The sequence below is a fragment of the Hydra viridissima genome, unplaced genomic scaffold (genome assembly GCF_058129835.1).
Source record: "Hydra viridissima isolate aposymbiotic clone 2 unplaced genomic scaffold, HvirCarnegie_v1 scaffold_11, whole genome shotgun sequence".
Lineage (NCBI taxonomy): Eukaryota > Metazoa > Cnidaria > Hydrozoa > Anthoathecata > Hydridae > Hydra > Hydra viridissima.
In genome coordinates, this window is record NW_028324310.1 from 4872501 (window position 1) to 4898565 (window position 26065).

General features: G+C 29.0%; 4 protein-coding genes and 1 pseudogene across 12 annotated transcripts in view; 3 read left to right on the plus strand and 2 right to left on the minus strand.

Moving 5' to 3' along the window:
• LOC145190848 (lethal(3)malignant brain tumor-like protein 4) overlaps positions 1–9750 on the plus strand; it is a 22377-nt gene extending 12627 nt beyond the window's left edge. For 7 of the 8 annotated variants that reach the window (XM_090066059.1, XM_090066061.1, XM_090066058.1 and 4 more), the window contains 14 exons: positions 138–284; positions 2705–2844; positions 2960–3059; positions 4087–4169; positions 4290–4536; positions 4657–4971; positions 5080–5162; positions 5311–5536; positions 5648–5863; positions 5993–6032; positions 8724–8792; positions 8873–8919; positions 9089–9291; positions 9397–9750. In XM_090066059.1, coding sequence (XP_089922185.1) covers positions 138–284; positions 2705–2844; positions 2960–3059; positions 4087–4169; positions 4290–4536; positions 4657–4971; positions 5080–5162; positions 5311–5536; positions 5648–5863; positions 5993–6032; positions 8724–8792; positions 8873–8919; positions 9089–9291; positions 9397–9507 — 2027 coding nt within the window. In that variant the 3' untranslated portion in view covers positions 9508–9750. Of the gene's footprint in view, positions 1–137; positions 285–2704; positions 2845–2959; positions 3060–4086; positions 4170–4282; positions 4537–4656; positions 4972–5079; positions 5163–5310; positions 5537–5647; positions 5864–5992; positions 6033–8723; positions 8793–8872; positions 8920–9088; positions 9292–9396 lie in introns of those variants that run through there. The other variant, XM_090066066.1, reaches the window with a different exon arrangement.
• LOC145191386 (uncharacterized) lies at positions 6107–8345 on the minus strand. 2 transcript variants are annotated; one of them, XM_090066083.1, is made up of 5 exons: positions 7560–8345; positions 7347–7472; positions 7100–7195; positions 6532–7028; positions 6107–6442 (listed from the first exon to the last, which is right to left on the minus strand). In XM_090066083.1, exons 1-5 carry the CDS (start codon positions 8239–8241, stop codon positions 6248–6250), a joined length of 1596 nt encoding a protein of 531 aa, XP_089922209.1. In that variant the 5' UTR covers positions 8242–8345; the 3' UTR covers positions 6107–6247. The 2 variants fall into 2 exon arrangements, with proteins under 2 accessions (XP_089922209.1, XP_089922208.1); XM_090066082.1 differs by having other exon boundaries at positions 7100–7204; positions 7560–8344.
• Positions 9751–15704: 5954 nt separating the features above from the next.
• LOC149881826 (uncharacterized) lies at positions 15705–16733 on the plus strand (annotated as a pseudogene).
• Positions 16734–18373: 1640 nt separating this feature from the next.
• On the minus strand, positions 18374–23019 carry LOC145194870 (uncharacterized). The gene is made up of 11 exons (XM_090066153.1): positions 21998–23019; positions 21790–21925; positions 21407–21699; positions 21117–21326; positions 20663–20905; positions 20403–20479; positions 20129–20331; positions 19708–20040; positions 19279–19437; positions 18969–19161; positions 18374–18762 (listed from the first exon to the last, which is right to left on the minus strand). The coding sequence occupies exons 1-11, from the start codon at positions 22891–22893 to the stop codon at positions 18437–18439; spliced, it is 3069 nt and encodes a 1022-aa protein (XP_089922279.1). The 5' UTR covers positions 22894–23019; the 3' UTR covers positions 18374–18436.
• Positions 23020–23781: 762 nt separating this feature from the next.
• Positions 23782–25991, plus strand: LOC149881827 (uncharacterized). Its single transcript, XM_090066079.1, has 2 exons — positions 23782–24509; positions 24621–25991. The coding sequence occupies exons 1-2, from the start codon at positions 23897–23899 to the stop codon at positions 25802–25804; spliced, it is 1797 nt and encodes a 598-aa protein (XP_089922205.1). The 5' UTR covers positions 23782–23896; the 3' UTR covers positions 25805–25991.
• The last annotated feature ends 74 nt before the right edge of the window (positions 25992–26065 follow it).

Sequence of the window (26065 nt, forward strand, 5' to 3'; positions counted from 1 at the left end):
AATAATAACTATGGTTGCTGAGTATATTAAGTTGAAACACTTTGTAGATATATTTGTATTTTTTAAATATTTAAAAAAAAAATTTTTATTTTCCTTATCAATAATAATAAAAAAAATTTGTTACTATTTTTATTTAGGCAATGATTTAGATATTCAGAAAAAAGTACAAACTTCACCTGGAAGTACAAAAAAGAAAATTAAAAAAAAAAGCATTGATGATGAAGCTGTTTTAAAATGTGAAACTTGTGGTTGTTTTGGATTGATCACTGAATTTCGTTCTTCAGGTATGTATAATTTAATAAACTGTTTATATAAAGAACATGTTTGTAATTGTATAATACATCCTACATAGATGTAGAAGGAGGACAGTCATTCCACCCATAATGTTACAATATCACATATGATGAACTTTACTGGCTTGGTATGGTTTCCAAAATTGATAAAGCGAATAATGATTTCATGGTAAAGCTCATGCATCTCAATTTTTCTTAATATATAAATTATATTTTTAAAATGTAAACTTTAAAAAAGCATAGAAACTTATTTTGACCATTTTAAAATTAAAAAACAATGATCATAAATTTGAATTGGTTATTTTCTCTTTTTCTTTGGATTCACTACCCTCCAAAAATGGTCAAATACCAATTTTCAGCCAATATATTTCCACTGTAAGTTAAATTATTCAGGAAAAGTTACTACTAAAGTATCCATAATGAAGAACACAGGCCCAAAAAATGGCATTTTCAGTCTAAAGTTCAAAATAGTATATCTTTGTAATGATTCAAAGTACCAAAACCTCTTATATTAAGATAGTTTGATATCTCTTCTTTTTTCTGAAAAAAAATTCAAGCCCTTTAAGTGTAACCCATGGCAAAAAAAACAGAAAAATTGTCTTTACCATTTTAAGATCAAAAAATGACTGTTGAAAAATATTATTTGTTTCTTTCTATATATTTGGATTCAGCACCCTCAAAAATGGTCCACTAGAATTTGAATTATACAAAAAACGTAATAAAATCCATCATGGCAGATGTGAACAAAAAATATTGCATTTAAGGCTAAATTTTAACACATCATAACTTTTAACCCATTTGGAGTTGGGAGCTTAAATTTTGTATTTTTTTCATGTTTCATTGATAGGTACCACTGGTTAAAATTTAATGAAAATCTGAGGGGGTGGGTAGAAAATTTTAATTTTTGTCCCACTTTTACATGGAATTACCTAGAATTGATACTAGGGTAGGGTAAAAAAACACTTTTTTTGGAATCATGATTTGTTATGGGTTTTAAAAATTGTCACTTTCCCCAAACATGCCTTTAAACTTTCATAGTGATTGGGTCAATTTTAGGGATTCCATTACAAGTAATAATCTGCTCTTCTTGTGAGTGAGTTTCAATTTTTTTGTTCTTTAAAGAATTTGATTGTCTTTTAACCTTTTTTTTACTCTATTATCAGCAGATATTATATTATCAGCAGAGAAAATTTTCATGTCCTTTAGAAGAGCATTGACTAATTGACAAGCATGTCTTTTTGATATACCATTATCTGGCACAAACTTTGACACATATCTGTTTTGTGTCAATTTAGTACTTTCTTCAAATAATGATAATAAATAGTTGTCATCTTCACTTGAAAATTCTGTAGGTATATAATCTTCTATATCTTGACATATTATGAAAGTGGTTGCTGATAATACACTAATACTATTTTTAATATGATGCACTTCTTTGGACTTTCTGCAAAACTTTGTTTGTAATATCTTGGTTTCCTTTTTGTTTATATTACTGATAGTCATATTTCTTAATCCAGTTTTTTTTTCAAACTAAAAATCCCATTCTGATAATTGAACTTTAACACTTGAAATTTCATGTCAGACTTGAAATTTTGTATGACAGACTTGAAATTTCATATCAGACTTGAAATTTCATGTCAGACTTGAAATTTCATGTCAGACTTTTTGATATCTCTTCTTTTATCTGAAATAAAATTCAAATGTTAGTTTTAAAGCTCAGATCTATTAGTTTATTCATAGGAAAGCACATAAATGTATCAGACAATCAAGCATGCTAAATTTAAAATGCAATATTTTTTTTTTTTTTTTAAGAATTTAATACATTAGACAGCTATTTGCACTACTTTAGCTAGCAAAAAAAATTATTACATTATTATTATTATTATTATTAGTATTATCAGTATTATTATTATTATTATTATTATTATTATTATTAGTATTGTTATTATTATTATTATTATTGTTATTATTATTATTATTATTATTATTATTATTATTATTATTAGTATTATTATTATTATTATTATTATTATTATTATTATTATTATTATTATTATTATTATTATTATTATTATTATTATTATTATTATTATTATTATTATTATTATTATTATTATTATTATTATTATTATTATTATTATTATTATTATTATTATTATTATTATTATTATTATTATTATTATTATTATTATTATTATTATTAGTATTATTATTATTATTATTATTATTATTATTATTATTATTATTATTATTATTATCATCATCATCATCAGTATTATTATTATTGATAACTATACACAACTTTTAAGATTGATAATGAAGAAAAAAAAATTTTCACTCCACCCTAATTAATGCAATACAATACTGAACTACAGATTGTTAAAAAATCATTCAAATTATTCATTAATTAGGTCGATTTTGTAGCCAGAGATGTGTTGGTGCATATGCTAGTCGGAAGCGTGCAGAAATGATTGCAGACCAGTTTGCTAAAGGTGAGCGCCCAATTCCAAAGACAGGCAGGAGATCTATTAAAAAAAGTAAAAAAAATCAGGTAAATAAATGTGCAAATAGTAATATTGGGTTGTTTTGAATTATGGGAAACCAATTTTATGTTTCATAGGAATTTTGTTGCTAAATACCAAATGTAATACTTTGATTTTTTGTAGACAAGTGACTTTGAAGTAAATTTATCTTATATTGAAACAAAGGAGAATAAAGACGTTGAGGATTTTGAAAAAGATGACTCATTTGTATATTTTAGTACTGGTAATTAACTTAATTTCGATTATTTTACAGTTCTTTCTTTCTGAAGGATATATCTGTAAAGACTGTCCAAATTGATAATGACCCATGGGACTTTTGAAACATTTCTAAAACCACTTAATTAATTTTGACAAATTTTTTTTGTTTTAAAGCAAATTTATCTCCCTCTCAAATAACCTAAAAAAGTTGATTGTAAACATAGAAAATGTATTTGCAAGTAGAAGTTAGAAAGTTCATTTTGGATGAGTAGCTTAAAAATTGTAATGTTTCAATTAATTTGCTTATAAAAGAGTATAAAGTTCAAGGAAACATCAAATTACGAGTGTCAAGATTGTGAATTTGGAAGGAAATTCAAGAAACTGAGAAAGAGGTCATGATCAATGAGTGATCAGGGGAATCAATGTAAATCCAGTGTTTGGGATATCAAAAAAACCTAATATTTGCTAGTCAACAAAAATGGTACCAACAAAATGACCTCCATTTTTGTCATAAAGACATAAATTCAGCAAAGTTGCTACTGCTTCATCCAAATGAAAAATTTAGAGTAAGCATGAAACATGACCTGCCAAAGAGTTAAAAAATTGCATCAGGCATCAATACTGCCAAATTTGTGGTGTAGCATCAAAGATTTTATGAAAACTGTTATCCAAAAGCTCATACAAGATTGAGACTGCACTAAATTAAGAAAATATTGTAATCAGCTTGAAGATCTTGCTTTTTAAAAGCTTTACTGTATTTGGAAATAAATTTGCTTTAAAACAATTTAAAAAAACAAGTTTTTAAATTATTTTAAAGCAAATTTATTTTAAAAAATATTTCAAAAATCCCATGGGTTATTATCATTCCAGACAGTCCTTAATTAAAATGCTCTATTATAACATTTTGATCTTTTCTCATTTCCTTAAGATTCTATTAATGAATTGACACTAAACGCATTTTGAATATTTTAAGAAAAATCATTTTGTCACTAATATTACACTAAATTCAGCTCTCATTTTTGCTTTTGTTAACTAATGCACTTTTTATTTAGTTGGCTATAAAAAAGAATTTTCTTGGAGTGAATACCTGGAGATTACTAAGAAAAATCCAGTTCCCCTAAACACTTTTTTAAAGGTATAAGTTGTTTTTAATATAGATACTTCATTACTTTTCTTGAAGTTTTACAAATTGTCTTATTTTAATTGTCAGCTTTAATTGTTTGAGTAAATCTGAATTATTATTCTAAATTTAAAGGAATACCCAGATCAAGATCTTTTCCCAAAGAATCAGTTTTGTCAGACTATGAAATTAGAATGTGTAGATCCAAAACATCAGTCTATTATTTGTGTTGTATCGATTGTGGAAATACAAGGTGCTAGAATGCGTTTGCATTTTGATGGGTGGTCAGAGTGTTATGATTTTTGGATCAATTCTGATTCTTATTTTTTGCATCCATGTGGTTGGTGCCAGGATAATGGTCAAAAGTTGACACCCCCAAGAGGTATTTTTGATCATTATACTGAAAATTCAGTGAACTTCTTAAAAGCTGTTACTGATGTTGTGATTTAATCATTTGAATATTTGAGAGTTTCTTTTTTTTTGTAAACTTTTTTTTTTATAGGTATGGACCCTGCTACCTTTTGTTGGAAAGATTATCTTTCTTTAACAGGATGCGAGGCTGCCCCAGAAAGTTGTTTTAGGAAATTGCCATCTCCTTCTCATGGTTTCAAGACAAATATGAAGCTAGAAGCTATTGATAGAAAAAATCCTGACCTTGTTTGTGTTGCTTCAGTAAACAATATTATTGCAGAACATTTTTTAGTACATTTTGATGAATGGGATGACTCATATGATTATTGGTGCAAAGATGACAGTCCATATATTCACTGTGTAGGGTGGTGTGAAAAAAATGGAATCACACTAATTCCTCCTACTGGTAAATGAAAATAAAACAAAAATGTTTTATGAAGAATTTTGCTTTTTAAAATAATTTTATTTTTTCTTTTCTTTTTAGTGAAATTATTTATAAGTATTTTTTATTCAGATGAAATGATTAATAAGTTCAAATGGGAAGACTACTTAACACAAACAAAAACAATTGCAGCTCCACAGGAATTATTCAAGTTGGTAAGTTAGTATATTATTCTAACATTTCTATCACACTCATGGTAATTAATAGTTTTTTTTCACAGATATTTAAGTGACCATGAATAAAAAAAATTAGGTTGAGTATGAATAAAAATATAATAATTATCCTAAATTTTTTATCTTTTAGCGAAAAGAACCAGTTTTTCAAATTGGTCAAAAACTTGAAGTTATTGACCCTAGAAATCCATCCTTAGCTCGTGTGGCAACAGTTGCAGAATGTGAAGAATATCGTATTAAAATCCATTTTGATGGATGGAGCTCTATTTATGACTATTGGTTTGATACAGATTCTGTTGACTTGCATCCAATTAACTGGTGTAAAAATACTGGGCATACCCTCGAGCCACCTAGATGTATAAGTTAAATATATTTTTTTGTGTTTAGTAATGGAATCTGTTTTTGTAAATATACACCATTTCTAAGTATCACTTTAACTTTAATTATTGTAATTCTTTGTATTATAGCTGGTCATGAAACTGATGTGCTATGTGGAACTATTGGTTGCAGAGGGATTGGACATATAAAAGGTGCAAAATACACCACTCATCACACCAGTTTTGGCTGTCCATACACAGCACAAAATTTAAACAGATCTACATCACCAGTAATTGATAGACTTGCACCCAATGCTAGTGTTGAAGAAAATTCAATAATAAATCGTATACATAATAAAAAATCAGGTAAATATCTCTAGTTGTTCTTGTTTGTACGAAGGGAAACAGCCTTGTTAAAAATGTAGAGGTGTATTGCTTTGATCAACATGTCCATAATTTTTTTGATTTTCCTAATAAACTTCTTGTTTTTTTTAGATACTTTACCGGATTCAACAACAAATGGATCTAACAAACGGTAAAAAAATACATTTTCTCTGTTAATTCTTTAAAGCTCTTTACTTAACTCTAGGGAATTCCATTATTACCGGATGAAGTGGGAAGCAACATCCCCCTAATAAGTTATTCAACTAAAAGTTGTTTTACATTAATCTCTGTTTTTCTTATTGTTTTTATTAACATTGTATTTACTTTTACTATTATCATTATTATTATGATTCCTAGTGTTCATATTTATACATCAAAGTATTGAGCTAAGTAATCTTCAACTGGTTTAAACACAATTGGTTCATAATGGACTGCATCCCAAGGTTTCACAGCTGTGCCAGTACCTGCTGGGTATGATAAGGTCATGGGATATACATCTAGAACATCAAAACCAGAATTGCACATTTGATGTGAAGCATATGCATTGAACAGCTGAACCCTCTAAAGATAATTTGTTAAATTGATTGACAGCATTCAAAAAATGCCGTGATAAATTTTGTAATTAGAAAATAATTATTTTTAGGAACTACCTGAGATGTTAAAAATCTATTATCATTGCTAAATCTTCCATTGTACTTTGGGTCTCCCCATTTCCATTTCTGAAAAGCAGTTGTTGTCTTCCAAATGATGTTTGTTTGAACTTTTGTCTGTTGTTTTTCTTTTAAAAGGGTAATAACAGCATTTAACATAGTTTGGAATGTTTTAAAAGGTACTGTTTGAGTAAAATGCAATCCATAATTTAAAAGCAATAAACTATTTTCATCAAGATCTTCTATTACATCACGAAGTTCATTTACTATTCTTTTTATGCTAAAATCTTCATCTGCATCTTCCATCTTTGCTTTTATTAGGTCACCGTGAGTATCATATACCCAATTGTATGTTCTATTACATTTTGAGAACAATTTTTTACAAAGGGGTTTATTTACATTGGCTCGATAGAAAAAGTCACCAATTGAGTCACCAAATATCCAAAGTACTCCTCTTCCCTTTCTTTTTTGTGTGTTTGCTTTCTTTTTAAACGGTTCTGTGTAAACAAAAAACATTTAGAAAGTTTTTGTTCCTGAAAACATACAAGCAACAATAACATTTGATTACCTGGGAAGTACATCTTCCATTTCGTGTTATTGAACCATCGGCCAAACCCATCCCACATGTAGCAAGATTTTGTTGGGTAAAAGTCTTTGTTACTATCTAGAAGTACTGAAATTTTTTTAAGAAAATAATTGCTTTAAATATCAGTTTCAAAAATGTTTTAAAATGTACATTTATTTATTTAATATTTTGTTTATTTTTTTTTGGTTATTACATCGATTGATTTGTTTTAAAATTTTAAACATTTTACTTTCAAAAACAGAGGTATCTTTCTTTTCCACTTTAAGTTGTATGCCTGTTAGGAATAGTTCGTCCAAGAAGGATCTTTCATTACCAGGTAATGTTTGAGGTGGTTGGTATTTTCCCTGTGCATTACCTAAATTAATGACAATAGACTGATGCTGTTTTCAAGGCTTCTTGTCATTACTTAACCAAGAAAAATAAAAGAAATGAATTACTATACCATTAATAAACCAGTTTGAAGGAGGATCTTTAAGGCCATCACACAAAGTGTAATCTAAATGCAAGTCAACATAGTATAAACCAGGCTCTGTGATTAAAAATATTGCTTCGTAGGAACCGTCTAACCGATCGTGAACAGTTACAGGTACCGAGGTTTCGCCGTAAACAAAAACACGCCACACGTCACCTCCGATAAATTTTTGTTTGTTTGTTAATCCCCTTGAAAAAATGACTATTCTGCTGAATTGACCTGCTGGCTGAATGTCGAGCATCACATGACTAAAATTTACAGAGCTATGCATATGTTTTTTTCTCGAGGCATCATGTGAGATCCATTCTGTTTGGTTATTGCACGGCGCTAAAATCTTTGTGAAGTTGTTCCGATACTCACGTTGTAAATACCAGTATTTCTTAAAAAAGTTGATATTATCCTCTAGTGTTATCAAAATTGTTTTGTTTGATACAACTGGTGTTATTCTTTCTGTAGCAGTTGCTGGAGTCGTTTTTAATATAGTTGAACCCTGCCTGTTATCTACTCTGCTTCTGATAGCAAGCACTCTTTTGTGTTCATTATAAATATCGCTATTCGAATTTTTATTCAAAAAACTATATATAGCTATACCGAGCAATATAATGAAAAAAATGCATCTCCTATTCATTATACAAAGGAGTTTGAAATTCATTGAAGAAGTACTCCATTTTGATTGTCTACTGATTGAAACCTTTTTTTAAGTTAAAGAAATTTCAGTACTGCGAGTGCGCATCGCGGTTGTTCGGCATAAAGGTTACTTGAATAAATTGCGTATTTTTTGATTGCATTGGGTATAATATATTTTTTAGGACAGCCGTAATTTAAATACTCATCTGTATAAATGAGATCTCTGGTTCTTTCAAATTGCAAAAGGATTTTTACTCTACATTACCATTGTGCTTTCAAAATTATCATGTCACATGTGGTTGTTCACATATGGTTATTAACTGAGTCCTAACTAATCTTTAGACTTGAACTTATGCAGCGTTGGTGTCTTAATACTTTTTCAATTTTCTAGCTCCTATTGTCTTTCTGCTTTCAGTGATTTTATCTTTATTTGGTGATAACCTAAATGACATGGTTTTGGTATCACGTTGAAAGCACTTCATTTTCGTTTTATAAATTTCAATTTAGCCCAAGCTCACGTCCGGTTGGTCGTCCCAATAAGTTATCTTCCACACCTTCAAAAATGACAAAATCCAGGTAACCCTATCAATTTTTAGAATAAATTTGAATTTTATTTACTGTTTCTACGTAAAACATTTTTGTCTCTCTTTTTTTAGACCTTTTAAAAATAAGAAAAGAAGAGGAAGTGACGAAGTATCATCATGTAATATCTGTTGTTTTTTTTTTGTTTTTTTTTTTATTACCGTTTAGGTAATAAAAATGATATATATATATATATATATATATATATATATATATATATATATATATATATATATATATATATATATATATATATATATATATATATATATATATATTTGTATAATTAGCCACGCCTTCACTGAAGCATGGTAATGTATTTTCCACAAAACGTCTTTCTAAACCCATCTCCTCAACACACGTGCCTGCCGGCCTTGCAGATGCTTTAACTAATCAGTGCAGAAGTGCTGCACTAACATGGAGCCAGGATGACGTTAGCAATTTTCTAAACAATCTGGGGTTTCAAGACCTTGTAAAATCTTTCCAAGAGCATGTAATTTTTTTTTTAATTTTTTTATTTTTATGATGCTCTCAATGTTGTTTGTTTTTTTTAGTCTCATTAATAGTTAATTTTTTATTAAAAGTTGTTTTTTCCAAGGAAATTGATGGTCAAGCTTTGCTCCTTCTAAGCCAAGCTGACATGGTTCATCATTTAAAAATAAAGTTAGGACCTGCACTCAAAATTTACAGCGAAATTTCGAAGTTATAACTGAAAAAATAACGAACGCAAGTATTTTTTATGATGTTATGCTATGTACGAAACGCGATATAGTTTTCTAAGATAAATTTTTTTTATTTATTTATAAAATAAACTTTATTTTAAAGTTTGTATTCTTCGGATTGTGTTCATAGAATTTGTATATAGTATTGTTAATTGCAATTAATAATTGCCATTTTAGTTTTCATTTGAAACAGGTTTTCGAGTTTGAATTTCATCAGACTATCATTCAAATGCCTTTTTTGTTTTGTTAGAGTGAGAATATATTTGCGTTTTTTTTTTTTTTTATTCGCGTCGGATGACTAAAGCTCATGGTTTCGTGTGGCAAATTTGTTGCGAATTTTTTATTCATATAGAAAGATATTTTTTTCCTGAACTTTCTGAATTTGCGATTATTTCTAATCATTGAATCAAATGCAATCTACTTTCTCACCAATAAAAGCGTAAAAACTCCGTTCTTTGAACTTTCTGCAAATTTTTAGGTTTACTTTCTTAAAAAATTTAATAGCGGGAGTTTTCAAAAAAATTCAAACCGATTGACTCCAAATTATCAGGGTATGTTATAGATACTATTATCCAGGGTTTGACTCAATTTTGTTAAAATGTAGCAACAATTTTAATAATGAATCTCTTGAAATGTAGCAACAATTTTAATAATGAATCTCTTGAAATGTAGCAACAATTTTAATAATGAATCTCTTGAAATGTAGCAACAATTTTAATAATGAATCTCTTGAAATGTAGCAACAATTTTATTAATGAATCTCTTGAAATGTAGCAACAATTTTATTAATGAATCTCTTGAAATGTAGCAACAACTTTAATGAATCTCTTGAAATGTAGCAACAATTTTAATAATGAATCTCTTGAAAAAAACAAAAACGTTATTAAGAAAAGAAAGTTAAAAAACTGACTTTTTTTCTGAAATCTTGTAAATTTGTATGTGTAAATATAAAAATTGTTTTAAATTTGAGTTATTTTAAACAACTTATACAGATAGATATAAAAATTTGATTATGAGGTTTAAGAAAAATAAAAAATATGGGGTTATTATTAAGGTTCAAAAAAATGCAATCATCTAAAAGTATAAACTTGATAAAAAACACCCTGAAGTGTACCTTTATTGAAAAAAACTTAAAGCCAGAAATGAGTTTTTCCGTAAATATTCCGCCTGGTCAAACTAGAAAAGGGGCGCTGTTTTGTGGACAAATGAATATCAATTTGATGTTTTTAAAATAGATGGTACACAGATGTGAGGATGTTTCTCATCATCTGGTTTAAGCGCATTCACAGAACTACAGAAATTATGACAGCTGATATTTGTATCAACATACTTTCAGAAATAATACTTTGATATGCTGAGACCAATTCCAACTAAACGATCAAATATTTGTGCTGAACTTAATATTAAAGTCACGAAAGATTTACTTCCATTTGAAAAAGCATTGAAAAAATTAGCATTAAATTTCTTTTGATAAAAAATCCAGTTGCAGAATGAAAAACAAGTATTCAAGTTTTTTGTTTTAATTTTTATTAAAAAAAAGTTTTATATTTTTATATTTTAAACTTTTTAAAATTATGTTTTAATCCTATGAATTAAGCGTACTGTAATATTTTTAATCTTATAAACGTACTGTAATATTTTTAATCTTATAAACGTACTGTAATATTTTTAATCTTATAAACGTACTGTAATATTTTTAATCTTATAAACGTACTGTAATATTTTTAATCTTATAAACGTACTGTAATATTTTTAATCTTATAAACGTACTGTAATATTTTTAGTCAAAAGAAGAGAATAGTATGTCAAAAGAAGAATTGACTCACTGTTTAGTGAAACTTGAATTTAAAATTAGCAAAGAGAAACTGGATGTTTAAGAAGGAAAGTGGAATCTCTGCATCGTAGAAAGTATTACAAGGAAATAATTAACATTGGAAAAGCTGATATTGTTCGGCTTTAAAGCAAAAGAAGGAAAACTGATGCAGTTGGTAGAAAAAAATTATTTGCCAAAATAAAAACATAGTTTTAATCCACTAAAGTAAATCAAAGAAGGCCATAACATTACAAATACAAGAACCTTTTCATTGAGTATATTTTGTAAAAAAAAAAATCCTTGATGAAAAGACATGAAGAGATGATTAGATATTGTCAAATAACATGAAAATATGCTTTAGTTACTGGAAAAACGTAGCCTATAAAACATTCAAAATTAATTTGAAATCCTCCCATAGAATAATCTGGGGAAGATCCGGAGAATCTTATAAATCTGTATGAGTAAAATTTGATAGCAGAAGAGTTTTGATCTGAGACCAGGCAAGGTGCAGGTAATGTGGTTTTTTTTGAAGATGAAACGAATGGTAAGATTTTTATTGGAAAACAACAAAAATCCTAATATTTGATTTGGTTTTGCACTTTTTTTGTGGATTTTTTCACATTTTGGCAGTAGTTTATACCTTAGGAAATGCTGAAAAATTCACGCTATACATAAGCAAAGACAAACCAGGCTTTAAATAGCAAATCATTATTTTGGTCTATAAAATGAAAACGGAACATGTAGCAATTAAAAAGTTATAATAGAAATTGTTGATATTACATAGTAGAACACTCATGTAACCATTGTTTTGAAAATAGTGATCAAATATCACAGTAATTGGTAACGTTTTGAGGTATAAAACACTAACAAAATTTAAACTAAAACTGCCAAAAATCTTTGACCAGTTAACCAATCCGACTGAAACTTTATCTAGAATTTGGTGTGGCTATAGGCACCAATTTTTATCAAATTATAAAGAGTGGTTCTTATTCTACAGGTGTTTTTTTATTGGCGCACGATGAAGTCAAAATTTCACTAAATTTGAACTTTCAAATTAAATTATTTTCCGCAGAAAAAATTTAAAGATTTCAAAATTTGAATCACAGGTTAGGGGAGACCGGGGCTAGTTGGCTACAGTTTTAGTTTTTGAGCTCTGTGTACTTCTGGGTGAACTTTTTTGAGGATATCAAATTGCAGTTTAAAAGAATAGGAGTTTTGCAAGCTTGTTCAAGTGTCAAACATTAAAAAAAAATAATTGGTGGCCCAAAAAAGGCCTCCAAAAAGAAAAAAATATGTGCCAACTAACCCCGGTCCAAGGTTAGTTGCCTATACTCTCAGATAAAGTTAGCACACCATATAAAAAGAGACAAGTTTAGCAACATTTAGCATCTATTTCAAGCGCATCTTTTTTATGAAAACTCTTGATAACTTTTATTCAACAATATTTTTTTACCATAACTTTTAATGCCCTTAAATCGATCGAATAGACTTTCCTTCTACAAAAATAGCATCAACAGCATTTTTTTGTAACATTTTTAGAATTTACAGGCTTGTCCACTTTTCTATTATAATTTCTCATGTCTGTAGATCTGTAGTGTTACAGTATGCAAAAAATAAAAAATTTTAAAGATTGCATAAAAAAAATAATCGTACACTTAAAAAAAAATAAAAAAATTTAAAGATTGCATAAAAAAAAATGAGTTTTCCGTTAAAATACTTGAAATTTTTTTTAGATATCTTATCAAGTATTGTTTAAAGAATTTATTTGTGTATTTGTGAATTAATTGCTTTTCATACCTACTGAATTTTACTTATTGAATTTTTATTTTTAATTTTAAAAGTTCAAGAGGATCACAATATCACAGTAACCCTTCAAACCATTAGAAATCGTATTAGAGAACAAGGATATAGAGGTAGAGTTGTTCGAAAAAAACCTTTTTTAATTGCAAAACAAACGAAGCATCGATTAGAATTTGCAAAGAAGTACGAAAAAATGCCGATATCATATAGGAAAAAAATTTTGTGGTCAGATTAGTCAAAATACAACCTCGTCTCATTAGATGGAGTTCAGAAAGTGTGGCGAAAAAAAGAAGAAGCTTATAAATTAAGTTGTTTGCGAGGTAGTGTAAAGCATGGAGGAGGAAATGTGATGGTTTGGGGGTAGTATGAGTTGGAAAGGAGTGGGAAAATTGAGATTTATTGATGAAAAAATCGATGCTTCAATGTTCTGTGAAACTCTCAAAGCCAACTTTCGACCATCTACTAAAAAATTGAGAATGGGAAACGATTTTATACTACAGCAGGATAACGATCCAAAACATACCGCTAAGAAAACGAAGGTATGCTTTGAAACAAACAACATCAATTTTTTGGAATGGCCATCTCAAAGTCCGGACTTGAATCCTTTAGAAAATTTGTGGTATATTTTGGACAGAAAAATTGGTGACCGAGCACTTAAACGCAAAGACGACTTGAAAGAAGCCATAATGAGCACATGGGATGATATAACAATAAAAGAAACTCAAAATTTGGTCAACTCAATGCCAAATCGTATAGTTGAGACCATCGAGATCAAAGGAGGCCCCACTCGATACTAATTTTCATGAAGTTTGATTAGTATGACATTATTTTTGAACTGTACGATTATTTTTTTTTTGTAGTCAATTTTATGCGTCATTAGATCAGTTGTGTAAAATTCAATAAGTATGAAAAGCAATTAATTCACCAATACACAAATAAATTCTTTAAACAATACTTGATTTTGCATACTGTATATAACTTAAGTGAACTTACGGCTAATACAAAAAGTTGTAAGCTGGCACATGTTGCCAACTAGCCCTGATACAACACTGAAAGATGAATTTAGTTAAGTGGGAAGGTGCCATGTGAATTTTGGAAATTTCTGGTGGAAAATTCCAAAGTTAAACGCAGTGTGTCACTTACCCCTGTAGCCATATAGCCATAACCATAAGTGGTGTTCTTGGGTCAGCTAGGTTGGCATTATCATGATCCATGATAACCGATCCATGATAACCGTGAGTTTAAATATTTTAATGACATTACTATTTATTTCTCAGGTAATTAAATATGTTGCCGACATAATGTTGGCAACTAAATTATTATGAAAATTACACAAAATCACAAGTTTTTAGTAAGGGTCTGCGTATCGTTATCGGTATATCGGTATGAACCGATATTTTGAACTGATAACGATATAAAATGATAACGATATCAAACGATATGAGTTTGTCTATGAAACGATAACTTATCGTTTGAACCGATAACCAAACGATAACTTATCGGTTGAAACGATATTATCGGCTTTTTTTTTATCGGTTTATCGGAATACATAAAAATAACGAGAATACCGATATTTATCGGTATAATAACGATATTTTTTACAATATTCCAATTTTTTTTTTTTTTAAAATGCCAAATTTTAGTTCAAATATATAATAAATCTTCAAGTCGAGTCAAGATGTCCTTTTGCCTATCTTTACCGGTTTTACAAGTTAATCCTTCCCAATTGTATATATTATCTAGATGTCTAACTTCACAAAAATTCTGTAAAGAAAAAGTGAAGCAACACTGTTCTCCAAAATGAACCCCAGGTTGAAACTCTCCCCACTCCTGATTTTTTTACATTTAATCAATCATATGCATTAGTAAACACAATGTATGCTGTCAAAAAAATCTGAACTAAGTGCTAAATATGTATACTTCCAAAATTAAAACACATAATTTTTGGCTTTTTTTCTTCCAAAGTTTTAATAAAGTCAGCCATTATTGTAGTCAAAATAACCCATTAATATATATATAGATCAAAGTACCTTTGATATACTCTCTAGCCAGTGTGTGTGTGTGTGTGTGTGTGTGTGTGTGTGTGTGTGTGTCTATATATATATATATATATATATATATATATATATATATATATATATATATATATATATATATATATATATATATATATATATATATATATATATATATATATATATATATATATATATATATTAACACAAACACATACATATTGGTATTATGTAATATACTTCAGGTAGAATAATGTATTTGATAAAAAGAATGTATTTCAGGTAAATAGGAGTACTATTAGGCGAACCTCTGATATGTATCCAGACAAATAATTAGCCAGGGTCAAATACTTTAAATGTAGCTGAAAAAATCTGTGGACTCTGCTATTTAAATCTTAGTATAGATTATTTATATTTATGATTTTATAATTTAAAAATAAGGTTTAAAATAAGATCAGTTAAAACATATTTTCTCTTTATGTTATTTTATAGTTTCATTCAATATATTTTTTACTTTTTTTACTTATTTCAAAAACTGTTATAAAATTCTTACTATTAATTTTAGAGGAGTTTCTCATGATTGTTGCAAAAGTAAAGCTGTAACCGATGTTGTAGATATTAGTGAATCACTTGGAGATAAACATGCAGAACAAGTAGCATCTGGATTGTTAAAGCATAAAATGGAGAGTGAAAGCATTGTAAGTGTAGAGCAGTTCAAGATGTCTACAGGTGGGAATCTTTTCTCTGTTACAGTTGGAGTAAATGAAATTAAGTCAAAAAGAAAGAAAGTTAATCATATCTTGTTCCAAAATATTATGGAGCTATCAAATGCATTAGAACTCTCTAAAAATAAAACCAAAAAATCATGTTCTACTTTACACAGGAATCTAACAAGTGCTGTAGAATCGACTATTAATGTTAAAATGATGGAATTGCAGGAAACTCTGAATATCTTTAAATGGTGGTCAAAACTTCTTAAAAGTTATTATTAATGTTTTCGATCAAAAAAATCATTATTCTTCCTTTGAAATATATGAAGATTCTTGTGTCAAGGAATGCTATATTCTTGCCATTGTGGAGATGGTCTTAGAGGGCAATCTCCAAAGGTTATTGGCACTTCTTCAACTTGAAGTAAACTTCAGTATGGCATTTGACCTAAAGTGTGCAAATAGTGTTTTTGAACTTTCAAGTCACTCTGGTAAATATGCCTGCCTGTATTGTGAAGGAGAATGCTCCCTTGAAGCAGGGAAACTAAGAATGTTGGGCTCCATAGACTTACGTTATGATCAATATGTATATGGTGGAAAAAAAAGATTGAAAATGCAGGAATACAAAAATGTAAGAAATACTCACTTCATTTACTTAAAAGAAGATCAGGAAACTTTTCTTGAACAAATTGTTCCTCCACCTGAGCTTCACATTATGATGGGAGTTGTGCATAAACTTTGTACTTTGCTTTAATACATTTGGCCAGCTTTTCAAAGCTGGTTGAAAACACATTACATATTAATGAGAGGGTATCATGGTGTAGGTTTACATGGAAACAATTAGAATTGATTTATGCTCCTGTTAGATATTTCGGAGAAGGATGTTACCTTAATTGCAGCAATCAATATTTTACCAATAATGAATTGCTTGCGTAAGTTTTCATTAGTGAAATCAGCTGTGTTTGGCTTGGAAATGGGTACAGATATTTCTGTTAAAATTGAAGATTTCAAAAGTTCATTTTCTAGTCTTCAACTATATACAAAAGATGTGTTTAGCTATGACTTGACAGTTTCATGGAAAATACATATTTTAGTGTGTCACATTCTCACCTTAGTAGATTGCAATAATATTAGCTTAGGTTGCTATGCAGAACAATGTGGTGAATCAGTTCATCACAAATTTAAAAAAACTTTGATGAACTATAAAAGAAACATAGGACAAAAAAGTAATGGAGAAAAGCTAAATTCTGCTGTGGTAAATTTTAATTTAAACAAGCATTAACTTAAATATCATTTGTGATACAAGTGTATTTATATTATGGTTTTTTTGTAAATGAAATAAATAAATGTTAATGGGTTATTTTGACTACAATAATGGCTGACTTTATTAAAACTTTGGAAGAAAAAAAGCCAAAAATTATGTGTTTTAATTTTGGAAGTATACATATTTAGCACTTAGTTCAGATTTTTTTGACAGCATACATTGTGTTTACTAATGCATATGATTGATTAAATGTAAAAAAATCAGGAGTGGGGAGAGTTTCAACCTGGGGTTCATTTTGGAGAACAGTGTTGCTTCACTTTTTCTTTACAGAATTTTTGTGAAGTTAGACATCTAGATAATATATACAATTGGGAAGGATTAACTTGTAAAACCGGTAAAGATAGGCAAAAGGACATCTTGACTCGACTTGAAGATTTATTATATATTTGAACTAAAATTTGGCATTTTAAAAAAAAAAAAAATTGGAATATTGTAAAAAATATCGTTATTATACCGATAAATATCGGTATTCTCGTTATTTTTATGTATTCCGATAAACCGATAAAAAAAAAGCCGATAATATCGTTTCAACCGATAAGTTATCGTTTGGTTATCGGTTCAAACGATAACTAAACCGATTTTATCGTTTCATAGGCAAACTCATATCGTTTGATATCGTTATCGTTTCATATCGTTATCGGTTCAAAATAATAACGATACGCAGACCCTAAGTTTTTAAAATAGTTTATAAACTCATTAATTTCCCCCCTCACGGTCGTTTAGTGGTGCTATGTTATTATACGCATGCGCAATTTTTACGAAAAAAAATCAACATTTTCAAAATGGCTACGGTCCTTGGCAACGAACGTAATTTTTCACTAGAAACCAAGTAATTGCATATTTGCCAACATAAATAAAGTCTTTTGTTGCTATTTTAATTCAAATTAGTTTAACGATAACCCAGTTGTGTACTAAAATACTTAAAACAAGAGAAGGAACATCTAATCGTTTGCTAACATTTGTTGTTGAGAAAGGTGGCTGGTTAACTACTTGTGATTTGTTTACACTTTTTGGACCCTGCGTTCTAGATTTCTAATCGTGGAAATGTAACCAAATTTTTTGAAAAAGTTTGAAGAGACCTTCCTCCATTTATTTCTTTTGGCTCTTCTTAGCATTCAATTTTTTTAATGGACAAAAAAGACGCTTTTCTGGATTACCTTATTGACAATTAAAACTACATTTTATATAGTTATGTTTTTTAATAAAAAAGGAGCTATATATTTTTTAACAATGTAAATGATGTTGCCAAAAGTATTTTTAACTATTAAAATTTTCGTTTTTTTTCTTTCTTTTATATGATTTAGGAATTAACACCCTACTTTTAGGATTAGTTTTCTGATGGTGACATTTTAGGATGCTTTTTAACCGCTTTGTTGGGCAAGGTATAGATTGATAAACGCGCTTTAAATCGTTAAACTCAAGATGAATTGATTCTCCACCTTGTTCGCCATAGAATCCAAAGCCAGCACCCCATTTTTTCAAAAATGGAATAGCGTGATCTTCTAACATGTGTAACTTTGGAGGCACTGAAGCCTCAGGCCAAGTTGTACGGTAAAAATTCATCAATTCATCAATATTTTTTTCTAAAGAAAAAATGATAGCAACATGAATTATGGCTTACTTATAATCCCAGCTTTATAAGTTAAATCATCATAATTATCTTCCTAGGTATTGTTGTAGTTTCAGTATACTCTTCAACCTCAATAACTATAACACAATAAAATTTCCAATCGCTTTGAGAAACTCATTAAAAGCAGAAAGAAAAAGAAAAAAATCAAATAAAACATACCAAGTTCATTTAATATTTCTGCTGTCATGGTATTTTTTGAGGAGAATATGCTATAGCATGCAGAAAATTTATGAAAGAGTAATTTATATTTTCTACTGATTTCAATTGCTTTTTCGTGAATGCTTGTTCCAGAAAATCCTTCATCAAAAACAAGCTTTGGAATAGAATTACACAACATTAGTATAGAGTTTTTCTAAAAAAAAAAATTGTCTCTTCAAAAGATATATTGCATGATTTTATATTATTTGTTATTGTTATTAATAATAATGTCTTAGATTTGGAATAAATTCATTTATAAAAGAAAGGGAACCTGAAGCATTTTATGCACATGATTCCCGATAAAACTTTTTCCATGGTATGCTTGTCGCTGAACTTTCAGTTTTTGTAATGTTGTTTCAATCTGTTGTGTGCATGGTCCCTCACCTTTCTTCAGTGTAGATTGAAGCTCCAGAGTATTACATTGTTTTTTCTATGGAAGTATTATAATTGCTTTTAAATAAAAATTAGTTAAATAGCAGGAGTAATAGCTTCCATGAGGAAAAATTGGTCTGCAATCATCCAGATATAACAAATAAAGTACTTAAGGTGGTACTAGCCTATAAAATTTCAAAATATTATTTAATAACACTGAATTTTTTTTCATTGTACATAGTTTTTAAAAAATATTACACTGAAAATCAAAGGATTGAGAGTTTAACATTATCATGTCATCAATGCCAAATTTTTAAGAAATCCTTACCATTTCCTTTTTCCTTTTCTTTAGAAAATCAAGTTGAGGGAAGTAAATTGACTTTATATTTTCCACATTTTCAGGATTATTTAATGTAGCCATTGTCATAGCATCATTCACCAGCTGCATTTGTTCATCAAGATTAAAAATAGAACTTTGAAGGTCTGACAGTTGTTTTTGCTTTGACATAAATTCATGATATTTTTCAGAACAGATGCTGCTATCATTTTTTAATACTCCTTCTGCTGCTATTAGAATATCCAATTCATGGGCTTCTTCTTCAAACATGTTGAAATATTTAAGATAAATCCCAATAGCAATGTGCAGAGTTGGTAAAGAAACCTTGGTACAAATGTATGCGTATGAGTTATAATACAGCAAAGCAATTATCACTAGTTAAAGTTGAGTTAAACGAGAGAAATAATTTTACCTGATCTAGAGGTACCTTCAAAATTGGTTCTGCTATGACATTATTGAAATTTTTAGCATCTGTCTTGAGACCCCCATTTTCCATAAATCTTTGATAATCAGTTTGAAGACTTTCAAGTGTGCGACATTCTATTTCTGTTCTTTCTTCTTTACTAAGTTTCATTTCATTTGCTGTTGCACAACAGAACAGACAACAGTGTCTCCCTAAAAAAAAACAACTACAAGTTGTTAAAATTAAATTCATCTTTTAAAGTCGAATTTCTTTTATAACTCACCTGAAGCTCCTGAAATACCGTAAAGTGCACAAAGAAATTCATAATCACCAAAGATGAACACTGTAAGGTTGTTATCCCTAGATAAAATATATCTATTTTTTGAAATCAGTAAGGCTACATATATATATATATATATATATATATATATATATATATATATATATATATATATATATATATATATATATATATATATATATATATATATATATATTTACATACATACATATATGTGTATATATATTATTTGCTTCTCTTACTTATACTTCATTCTTTGTAGATCTTCTATTTGTTCTTGAAATCTTGTCATGGCTACTTTGATGTTCACTCTGTAGTCCTTTGCCTCAAAAATGTTGAAAACAATAGTATTTTCTTTACTATTTGGATTTAAAGTATTTACAATCTGGTAACTCATCTTAAAACTTCCTCCACCATAATCTCCTCCAATTTTAACTTGAATATCTTTTTCAGGAATGAACTTATGATGCACAAGACCATTACAACTATATATATATAAACAAAAATATAAGTAATTTGCCATCTTACAAAAATATACAAGTCATATAAATCGTATTTTAATGCTGTAAGCTACACTTGAAGTGTTAAAAATTGCTTTAATGTAAGAGATGTGTCATTTGCAAATTGATATATGCTACATTTGCTTAACTAATATTTTTTCTAAAGATTTTAATTTTTGCTTAGGTAACTTTAGACCTTTCTAGTTGATCAAGATGTCTGAGAATATGTGTTGAAAGATCTTTTATATTACCCCAAGGTGCTTGATTTATTTCAAACTTTCCATTTTCTTCTTTGTAAAAGGTGAAAGGAGCATTTTCAACCACAATGTCATCTCCAGACCAGGTTTCAGCAACTACTCTCTGAGAAGCATATGATGCTGTGCCTATGTCAAATGTTTTAAGCCACCTGTTAAGAAAATAAGTTATTTCAGCTTATGTTGATATCAATAACTAACTGATTAGAAATCATTATCCAATTGCAATTACCTGGACATTGTTTTAAGTTTTTCCCATGGGATACCCATATCTGTTTTCATAGCTACCATTTTACTTGCACTTATTTCAATATGTTTAACTGTTGAATTTGCTAGTATCGATTGTCTTGTCTCTGGTGGAAGAGCTTTTACTAATTTTGAAGTTTGATAGCCAACTGCATTATTTAAAGTGCCTGCTACAACTTCAAGATGTCTCTTGATGGAAGAATTTCGACAGCGGGTGGTTGATTTTGCTGCCTGGTTGCTACAGACATAAGCTTTTGGTGTATGTGCAAATAACATTGGCTGGAAAGTAAGCAAGTAAATTAATTATAATTTATGGTTTAATAAAGCTAATTTTGTTTGTTTGTTTTGAAATAGAGAAAAGTTACTTACTCTTGGCCCTCCACTTTTAAATTGAATTGATTTGCCTCCTGATTTTTCCATCTTTTGTTTAATGATGTGAAGTGTGGCTTCTTCTACTTCTAATGGAATATCACTATCTTTAGTTAGCTTAAACATCTCAGATATAGTGATACTTGATCTACATGGTGTGGATGGCAATGATGATGATGATGATGATGATGATGATGATGATGATGATGATGATGATGATGATGATGATGATGATGATGATGATGATGATGGTGATGAGGATGAGGATGATGTAGAAGATGAAGATGATGACGACGATGATGATGACAATGATGATGATAATAAGGATGATTTTGCAATACAGATAGTTTTATGAAACTTATATGATTGATATTCTTTTAATGCATTGAATTTCATTTTGCATGCAGAACATACAAGTGTCAACATTTTAAGCAGGGAATCAATTTTTTTACTTGCCATCAAGTCGTCATAATAAATATTTTCTTTGCATTGTGGGCAAAATGTTTTATTTAAATGCTTTTGTTTCATTTCTTCAACTAGACATAAAAAGCAAAACAAATGTTCACATCGTTTTAGTGTAACAGGTAATTTTGGTATTTTATTACACATACAGCATAGACATAGCTCTAAGTAAGGGTTTAGTTCATTTTTAAGCTCTGATATATCTATATTTTCACTCAGGCTGTATATAGTGTTAAGTGTTAAGCTTTCTTTTATTGATGTAAGCATGGCAACTGTCCAACGTTTATTTTTTCCAGGTCTTCCTAAAAAATCTTCCTTTGTTTTCAAAATTGATTGTGTGCCTATTGCTCCCTTTCGTAGTTTCTCAGCCATCTGACACACTACACAGTTGATGTTGTGTAGCTGCCAGCCAGAAAATAAAGTCACAGATGTTGTTTTTTTCCTTTTGCTAACATTATTAACTGTACAGTAACATTTATGACATATTCTTTTGGGATGAACACTCTCTATATCTGTCAGTTTGACAAAAAAAACTTCTTCTATTTTGATTTTCAGGCTAATACTCATAGGGTATTGCTTTTTTCCGAGCCATTTGCCACAAACTCTGCACATGAATTTCAAATTTGTGTTGTGTAGTTCCATCTAAAGACAAAAAAATAATATTAGAGAATGCAAATTTATAAACAACGCTAGCAGGTTGAGTTGAGTTGTAGCACTTATACATAGTTTAGAACCAGCCAAAAACAGTGCAATATTGTCATCACTTGTAAGCCATCATCGTAAAGTAAAAAAATTGAATGCTCAGTAAAACTTGCTTTTTTGTTTTGTATATAGACTGAATTTCAGTTTTAAAAAAAAAATCTAGAAATTCTACGATCAGATTTTATTTTATCCTGACTTTAAAATTCTCAATTTGACCTTTATCGACAAGCTGCTTTTTCAGTTTTTTACATTCGCGCGCAATCAAATTTCAAGGTTTTTTTAAGGCTGATGTAAACTTTGCTTATAATAGGAACTATCCCTACTTACATTTTTTTTAGAAGATTCCTATTTGTAAAATTATTTGAGAAAATGTTAGGATTGCAGCTATTGATAAATCATAAATTTTTTTCATGTTTACATCACTTTCGATTTCTATTTTTGGAGCATGCGCATAATAACATAGCGCTGTTTCGCTTTATGTAAACGACCGTGCCCTACCTTCCTTTTCATCACGATTTTTTCCGAGGAAATTCATACCCAGCCGGCAAAAAACGTTATCAAAACGTTGCGTATATGTTGCGCGCGCTAACGTTACAATTCAACGTTTTAAAAACGTTGATACATTGTTAGTTAACTATTCATAGTTAGTTTTTATTTAAATTACAGCAGTTCAATTAAAAAAAAAATTGCATTTTTTTTTTTTTTTAGCTTTTTACTTTTCTATATTATAAATATTATAAATTAGATTATAAGTTTATAAATGGGTTATGAAATTATAAATGGAAGTTTTTTTACCATAAGTTTACATAAATGTAAACAAGTCTGTATACAAGTTTACGAAAATCAACTATTTGATACTATTTTTTTAATGTTGTTCTCAGAAGCCCCACTTATTGCAAGTACCCCCTGTTGGCGGTATATGTATATTATCTTTTTGCATTAGATGTCTCGACGAAATTATTTAAAGACTTATCGTAGAATAAGCAAACAAGTGAAAAGGCTTATAAATGAAACAGAAAGTGATCATGATCACAATAAAGTGTTAATTAAAGACCACTCACCTACATTAAGCCTCAGTGATCTAACTGATTTAAGTTCAGAGTTTGATATTGACATAGACATTAGTACAGAAAATGAGCTTGAGCTTGAAAACAATATTGATGTCCTAAAAAGAAATGAAAACCTGCAGACTGAGTTAGCTAGTTGGCTTGTAGATAGTCAATGTAGCAGAGAGCATGCAGATAGTTTGCTCAGTATTTTAAGAAAGCATGGTTTAAATTTGCCAAAAGATAGTCGCACTCTTTGTCAAGTGACTCCTTCAACTATACCATGTTTAAACAAATGTGGAGGAAGTTACTATTACTTTGGTCTAAAAAATACAATAGTGCCGTTTTTAAAGGAAAATCCAGCATTTGTTAATGACCAGCATGTAATTGAACTAAAAGTTAATGTTGATGGGTTACCATTAAAAAAATCATCAGCTGATAATTTCTGGCCAATTTTGTGCTGTGTTAAAAACTATAGGCCTTTTGTGGTATGTTTATTTTATGGAAAAGGTAAACCATGTTCTGTTCAAGAATTTTTATCAGATTTTATTTCTGAATATAAAAAGTTGAAGTCTGATAATATTTGCTATATTAATAAGGTATTTTCTGTGTCCATACTAGCATTTATTTGTGATGCACCAGCTCGGTCTTATTTAAAATGTATAAAGAGCCATAGTGGTTACAATGCTTGTGAAAGATGTCAAATAAAAGGTAGACGTATTGACAATTGTATTGTCTATGATAATGATGAAGCTGTCTATAGAAAACGAACAGATGAAGAATTTATAAAATATGTTTATAAGGATATTCACCAGAATAATATTTCACCCTTAATTGAACTGTCATTCCCCTGTGTGACAGGTTTTGTTTTAGACTACATGCATACTGTTTGCCTCGGTGTGCTAAAAAGAATGTTAAAGTTTTGGAAAGAGGGTCCTGCATGCTGCAAAGTTTCTAATATTCAGCTGAATCAGATATCTGAACTATTAATCAACATGAGATGCTATATACCATCAGAATTTGCACGAAAGCCAAGGTCTTTAGCAGAGGTTAACAGATGGAAAGCCACGGAACTAAGACAATTCCTTCTATATACTGGTCCAGTTATTTTAAAAGATGTAATTAATCCAAATATTTACCAACATTTTCTTGCATTGTCTATTTCAATGACTATATATTTAACTGATAACATAGAAAAGAGAGTGCCTCTTTTACAGTATGCAGAAGAACTTATGCATAGTTTTGTTAGAAAGTCAGGTCAGTTATACGGACAAAATTTCTGTGTGTATAATGTTCACAATCTGTTACACCTTGGTGATGATGTTAGACACTTTCAATGTAGTTTAAACCAATTGTCTTCTTTTCCATTTGAAAATTTCTTACAATCATTAAAACGTCTAGTTCGCAGTGGACCCAACCCGCTAGTACAGGTTGTAAAAAGACTAGAAGAAATAAAGTTAGTAGGAAGAAAAAAAGAAAGTAATCAAAATGAAATGAAAATAACAGCAAAATTGCATTTATCAAGTGATTCATGTATTTTACTTAAGCATGGTAACTTTGCTTTTGTGCAAGAAGTTGTTGAAGATGGTTTTATTTGTGATATTTATGCAATAGGCCAAGGAAAAGAGTTTTATTCTAGGCCATGTAGCTCAACATTATTAAATGTTTTACATTTTAAAGCAGCAGATGCTATAATTGGAATTTTTGTCCAAAAGTGTGATGTCAAATGTAAGGCTATTTGTTTGCCAATAGCTGATGGATATGTTATGATGCCTGTCAGAAATGGAATAGAAAGTTATCTTTAATCATTCAAGATTTTTTAAAAGTTCAACTACAATAATTTTTTTCATCAATATGTATACGTTGCTTCAAAGTTAAATATTCACTAAGTGTTGTTTTGGAACTGGGGTAACTTGTTTTTTTAATTAGTATGATAAGATCAGTTATAATGCTTTTTAATTATTACTTGTTTACACTATTCATAAATTTTGTTATACAGAGTTTTTATTTATTATTTCTAAAATTTAGGGTTGTTTAATCAATCTTGTTTTACTAATCAGATTATT

Coding starts and splice junctions, on each gene's coding strand:
- LOC145191386 (XM_090066082.1), bottom strand. CDS start 8,241: ATGAATTTCAAACTCCTTTGTATAATGAATAGGAGATGCATTTTTTTC. Junction 7,205..7,346: donor AGATACCTCTGTTTTTGAAA/GTAAAATGTTTA, acceptor AAAAAATTTCAG/TACTTCTAGATAGTAACAAA. Junction 7,029..7,099: donor ATGGAAGATGTACTTCCCAG/GTAATCAAATGT, acceptor TTGTTTACACAG/AACCGTTTAAAAAGAAAGCA.
- LOC145194870 (XM_090066153.1), bottom strand. CDS start 22,893: ATGGAACTACACAACACAAATTTGAAATTCATGTGCAGAGTTTGTGGC. Junction 20,480..20,662: donor CTACAAAGAATGAAGTATAA/GTAAGAGAAGCA, acceptor TATTTTATCTAG/GGATAACAACCTTACAGTGT. Junction 20,332..20,402: donor CGGTATTTCAGGAGCTTCAG/GTGAGTTATAAA, acceptor GTTTTTTTTTAG/GGAGACACTGTTGTCTGTTC.
- LOC149881827 (XM_090066079.1), top strand. CDS start 23,897: ATGTCTCGACGAAATTATTTAAAGACTTATCGTAGAATAAGCAAACAA. Junction 24,510..24,620: donor ATGTTTATTTTATGGAAAAG/GTAAACCATGTT, acceptor TGTCCATACTAG/CATTTATTTGTGATGCACCA.